General features: G+C 42.2%; 1 protein-coding gene across 1 annotated transcript; it reads right to left on the bottom strand.

The window, feature by feature from the left end:
• Positions 1 to 4,745: 4,745 nt before the first annotated feature.
• LOC116075764 (olfactory receptor 63) lies at positions 4,746 to 5,696 on the bottom strand. Its single transcript, XM_031349114.1, has one exon. It carries the CDS (start codon positions 5,694 to 5,696, stop codon positions 4,746 to 4,748), a length of 951 nt encoding a protein of 316 aa, XP_031204974.1.
• Positions 5,697 to 6,231: the final 535 nt, after the last annotated feature.

Consider the following 6,231-nt stretch of genomic DNA (forward strand, 5'->3'; position numbering starts at 1 on the left):
CACTCTGTAGACCAGGCTGGTCTCAAACTCAGAAATCTGCCTGCCTCTGCCTCCCAAATGCTGGGATAAAAGGCATGTGCCACCACCACCAGGCTTCTCCTGTATTTTTTTAAGGTAGTTATTTATGTCTTTCTTAAAGTCCTCTATCAACATCATGAGATGCAATTTTAAATCCGAATCTTGCTTTTCTGGTGTGTTAGGGTATTCGGGACTTGCTGTTGTGGGAGAAATGGGTTTTAATGAGGCCATGTAGCTTTGGTTTCTGTTGGTAAGGTTCTTGTACTTGCCTTTAGCCATCTGGTTATCTCTGGTATTAGTTGTTCTTGCTGTCTCTGCCTTGAGCTTGTCCTTCCTGTGGGCCTGTAAGCAAGTGTCAGCACTCATGGGAGACTAACTCTTCCTTGACAGGACCCGTGCACAGAGGACTGTGGAACAACCCCAGCTCCTGGGTGCAAATGGTGGCCGGAAGGACCCTGTCTCAGCTATACCACTGTTCCTGTGTTCTCCTGGCTGATCCCCCCTTAGATAGTCACCAGAGAGAAAATGGTGATCTCACCTCAGAGCCAATATAGCATTTACCACAAATGGTGCTGGTTCAACTGGCAGTTAGTTAGCATGTAGAAGAATGCAAATCGATCCATTCTTATCTCCTTGTACAAAGCTCAAGTCCAAGTAGATCAAGGACCTCCATATAAAATCAGATACACTGAAACTTATAGAAGAGGAAGTGGGGAAGAGCCTCATATACATGGGCACAGGAGAAAATTTCCTGAAAAGAACATCATTGGCTTATGCTCTAATATCAAGAATTGACAAATGAGGAGCTGACAAGATGGCTCAACAGGTAAGAATACTGAGTGCTCTTCCAAAGGTCCTAAGTTCAGATCCCAGCAACCACATGATGGCTCACAATCACCCATAGCAAGACCTGACACCCTCTTCTGGCATGTCTGAGGACAGCTACAATATACTTATGTATAATAATAAATAAATCTTTGGGCTAGAGGGAGCAGGGACTGAGTAAACAGAGTTGACTGGAGCAAGCAGAGGTCCAAAAATTAAATTTCCAATAGCCAGATGAAGGCTCACAACCATCTGTACAGATACAGTGTATTCATATGCATAGAATGAATAAATAAATCTTTAAAAGAAAGAATTGACATGTGGGACCTCAAAAAATTGCAAAGCTTCAGTAAAGCAAAGTACACTGTTAATAGGACAAAACAGCAACCAACAGATTGGGAAAAGATCTTTACCAATCCTACATCTGATAGACGGCTAATATCCAATACATAAAAAAAAAACCTCAAGAAATTAGACTCCAGATAATCAAATAACCCTATTAAAATGGGGTACAGAGCTTGAATTCTCAACTGAGGAATACTGAATGGCTGAGAAGGACCTAAAGAAATGTTCAACATCCTTAGTCATCAGGGAAATGCAAATCAAAACAACCCTGAGATTCCACCTCATACCAGTCAGAATGGCTAGGATAAAAAAAAACTCAGGTGACAGCAGATGTTGCTGAGGATGTGGAGAAAGAGGAACACTCCTCCATTGTTGGTGGGATTGCAAGCTGGTACAACTACTTTGGAAATCAGTTTGGTAGTTCCTCAGAAAATTGGACATAATACTACCTGAGGACCCAGCTATGCCACTTCTGGGCATATACCCAGAAGATGCTCCAACATGTAATAAGGACACATGCTCCACTATGTTCATAGCAGCCTCATTTATAATAGCCAGAAGTTAGAAAGAACCCAGATGTCCCTCAACAGAGGAATGGATACAAAAAATGTGGTACATTTACACAATGAAGTACTATGCAGCTATTAAAAACAATGAATTCACAAAATTCCTAAGCAAATGAATGGAACTAGAAAATATCATTCTAAGTGAGGTAATCCAGTCACAAAAGAACACACATGATATGCACTCACTGATAAGTGGATATTAGCCCAGAAGCTCAGAATACCCAAGATACAATCCACAGACCAAAGAAGCTCAAGAAGAAGGAAGACCTAAGTATGGATACTTCAGTCCTTCTTAGAAGGGGGAACAAAGTATCCATGGGAGAAGATACAGAGACAAAGTTTGGAGCAGAGACTGAAGGAAAGACCATCCAGAGGCTGTTCCACCTGGGGATCCATCCCATATACAATCATCAAACCCAGACACTATTGTGGATACCAACAAGTGCTTGCTGACAGGAACCTGATATAGCTGTCTCCTGAGAGGCTCTGCCAGAGCCTGACATATACAGAGGTAGATGCTTTACAGCCAATCATTGAACTGGGTTCACAGGGTCCTCAATGGAGTGGTTAGAGAAAGGACTGTAGGAGCTGAAGGGGTTTGCAACCCCATAGGAAGAACAACAATATCAACCAACCAGAGCTCCCAGGATCTAAACCACCAGCCAAAGAGTACACATGGAGGGACTCATGGCTCCAGCTGTATATATAGCAGAGGATGGTCTTGTCGGGCATCAGTGGGAGAAGAGGCCCTTGGTTCTGTGATGGCTGGATGCCCCAGTGTGGGGAATGCAAGTGTGGGGAATCAGGAGTTGGTGGGTAGGTGGGGGCACACCTTCACAGAAGCAAGACCTGGCAACTGGATAGGGGTTTTCTGGGGAGGGATCGGGAGAGGGGACAACATTTGAAATATAAATAAATAAATAAATAAATAAATAAATCAAGCTTTGTCTTAATTTGGCTCCCAAAATCAGGAGTCTGCACGTCCAAACACTGAGGGTTCTCGCCCTTAGTTGGCTTTGATTGTTAGTAAGTAGTTGCTGTACAGCCAATGGCTGGGCAGGTAGATGTAGGTGGGACTTCCAGGTTGGGGCTAGAGTGGGAGAAAGGAGAGGGAGAATTGTCTTTTAGAGTAGCAGAAGAAAAATCATCCAAAATGTAGGTGGATAGGGAAAGCAGCCCTATGGGGGTAGCTGCCCAGAAGGTAATAGGCCAGCAAAGATAAAACATAGAATTAGAAGGTGTTAAGCCAGTAGTACTGGAGGGAAATGCCACGGGAAGTTTTAAAGGTGCCCAGTCATTGGTCTGTCAAGGCATATCAAAATTAGCATGTGTGTATGTGTGTGTGTGTGTGTGTGTGTGTGTGTGTGTGTGTGTGTGTGTGTACCTGCCAGGAGCCAAAGTGGTTAACTGATTTGCCACTACAGTAATCCAGACAGTGGGTTTAAATGCACAGTCTTCGGCCTCGGCCTCCTGAATGTGGATTTGACTGATAAATCTGAAAAATTACAAAATTTTGATCTTGTCAAACATATAACCTCTCTAAGGCTCATATTTTGTTAACTTGCAAAATATCAATGGCATAACATAGCCACTGTAGCAACACTGGGCCTGTCCAAGGTTGGCTTGGTGAATAGTCCATTATGAACTGGAGAGGAGTTCATAGGACCCTATTCCTTCCTGATGAATTACCAGGGACTGAATGATTCTTGGACAAAAGGAATCAGCTTTATTCTCAGTTGTGTACTCACTAGTAACCCACCAAGCTCCAGTCTATATTTCCAAACTTATGGTAACACAGATAACCTTGATTAAGCCCAGTGGGTCATAAAACAAAGGCAAACATGGGAAAAGGATTTCTAGAGAGGAGGTGGAATTTACATAGGTTTGAGTCATGAGTAATTAAAACACATTTTACATTGTCATGAAAAGGTTAAAGAACAAATTAAATTAATACAATTAATTAAGAGAACCAACCTGGTGATTAAGAGAAGCAGGTAAAAGTGCCTGCTGAACAAGTCTGATGATTTTAATCAGTTCCCTGGGTCCCATGTGAAGGTGGAAGGAAAAATGCTCTGTACAGTTACTATCTGACCTTCCCAAGGATGCTACAGCATATAGACCCCTCCACACACCATGCACATATACAAATAAATTTTAACAAATACAAGAAACTAAAGTCAGACTAGTTACCCACTGTTTAAAGTGAAGACACAACTAGAAGGCACTGAGTATAAACAAAGAAGGTACCTTTCTCTTCACATAATCTGCTGTCTCCACAGCCTTGCATTTCCTAATCTTATGAACTGTAAAGATGAAATGCTGCCTGTAAGCCACCTCCTTAGGTATACTTCTATTATGAGAGCTTGGAAGAACTGATATAGTAGCCTTAAACACTGCTTTTTTTTCTGTTTCTATGTTAGCAGTGAGGTAGCCATACGCTATATTTGCATTTGTTCATTTAATCTGAATCATGTACATGACCAATGTACGTATGTTGTTATTCCTTGTCTTCATAAGTTTATACGTCATTGGCTTAAGTATCAGACACAAGTTTCCCCACAAGAACTGCTTTTCATCAGACACTGTTAATTTGTTTTTCTGAAGCATAATATAAAACATATATCTTTAGTTGTAATTGAAGGGTTACGTATTCAGGGCCTATGAACAGGGACAACTGACACAACGGGGTAGATATATTGCACTTTGGGAATGTCTGCTAAAATTAAGGAACTAACTAGAAGTGCACAATATACCCAAAAATGAAAAATTTAAGTACTCATAAAGTATAACAAATGCCATGCGTGCAGAACGTGATCACAGATGAAGATGACTGGAGGGATATGATCATACAAGACCACAAACAGGAGAGCACAGCTTCCTTAGACTGAGGAAGAAGTGTGGGAAAAAACCACTAGCATGGATTAAACACAGACGTACACGAGTGGATCACTTCAAGATTTCTATCTTATTTCAGAACAAGAAAATTGACACTTAGATACTTGGTTGACAGAAATTCTTGCGGAAGCTTTTATTTATAGCATTCTTCAGCTCCTTGTTCCTGAGACTGAAAATAATTGGACTAAGGAAGGGGGTGAAGACTGTGTAGGTGGTAGACATGAGGGTATCAGTGTATAGTGAATAGAGTCCCCTGGACTTGAGGTAAATTATGGAGGCAAAGCCATAGTGCACAATCACCACAGTGAGATGGGATGCACACGTGGAGAATGTCTTTTGCCGGCCCTCAGTAGATGGGATTCTTAAGATGGCAGCCACAATAAATATATAGGAAAGGACAATGAAGACCAGGCATCCTATGAGGGGTGTGACACAAACCAGGATCACGGCAATAGTGACAAAGGCTGTCCTTTCCCCACAGGCTAACTTTAAGAGGGAAAACACATGACAGAGAAAGTGATGGATCACATTAGATTCACAGAAGGTAAGGTGAAAAATTATTATTGTCAATGTCATCCCAATAAGTGAGCCACCGGCCCAAGACCAGGCCACAAGCCGAGCACAGCCTTGGAGACTCATAAGTACATGATAATGCAGGGGGCGGCAGATGGCCACATAGCGGTCATAACCCATGACCACGAGCAGGAAGGAGTGAGTGTAGCCAAATGTGAAGGAGAAAAACAATTGGTTAGCACAAGCTATAAATGAGATGGATCGATGGGTGGACAGCAGGTCAGACAGCATGCGGGGCGTGATGACGACAGTGAAGAGAATTTCAGAGATGGAGAGGGCACACAGGAAGAGGTACATGGGTGTGTGGAGTCTGTGTTCTGTCCAGATAGCAGCCATGATGAACAGGTTCCCCAGGAGAGTGAACAAATACATCAGTAAGTACAGCAGGAAGAGAGCAGGGAGTGTCTGGTGTGGGAAGGCTGAGAAGCCAAAGAGGATAAATTCTGATACGGTGCTGTAGTTCTGACCAGGCATGGCTTCTGAGGCTGATGAGATCAGAAATACACCAATGAAAACACAGCTCTGGAACAGAACAACGGCAATTTTAAAAGCTTTGTGTTTGAAAAGTTTAGTGGACATTTCCCATTCTCCCTAAAATTGTGACCCCAGTGAGCTTACAAGTAAGTCCTAGTAATATTTGAAAAATCAGTCACTTAGTATTATTCAAAAGTACAGAAAAGATAATAACACTTCCTAGATCATTTCATCATGTTAATTCAACCTTTTAAATCCATATAAGAGTGCTCATGGGCTGCCAGTTGTGGTGGCATATTCCTTGAATCCCAACACTTGGGAGACAGAGGCAAGTGGACCTCTGAATTAGAGGACAGCTCAGCGTATAAAGTGAGTTCCAGAACAGCCAGGGCTACACAGAGGAAACCTGTCTTAAAAATAAACAAACAAGCAAACACACAAGCAACAAACAAACAGAAATGAATATTCATGGATTGGAGCTGGAGAGATAGGCTATCGGTTAAGATCACATACTGCTTTTGCAGAGGACCAGAGT

Source organism: Mastomys coucha, unplaced genomic scaffold (genome assembly GCF_008632895.1).
Source record: "Mastomys coucha isolate ucsf_1 unplaced genomic scaffold, UCSF_Mcou_1 pScaffold4, whole genome shotgun sequence".
Taxonomy (NCBI): domain Eukaryota; kingdom Metazoa; phylum Chordata; class Mammalia; order Rodentia; family Muridae; genus Mastomys; species Mastomys coucha.

Bases quoted from the DNA above. Each gene is read 5' to 3' on its own strand.
- LOC116075764 (XM_031349114.1), bottom strand. From the start codon at position 5,696: ATGCCTGGTCAGAACTACAGCACCGTATCAGAATTTATCCTCTTTGGC.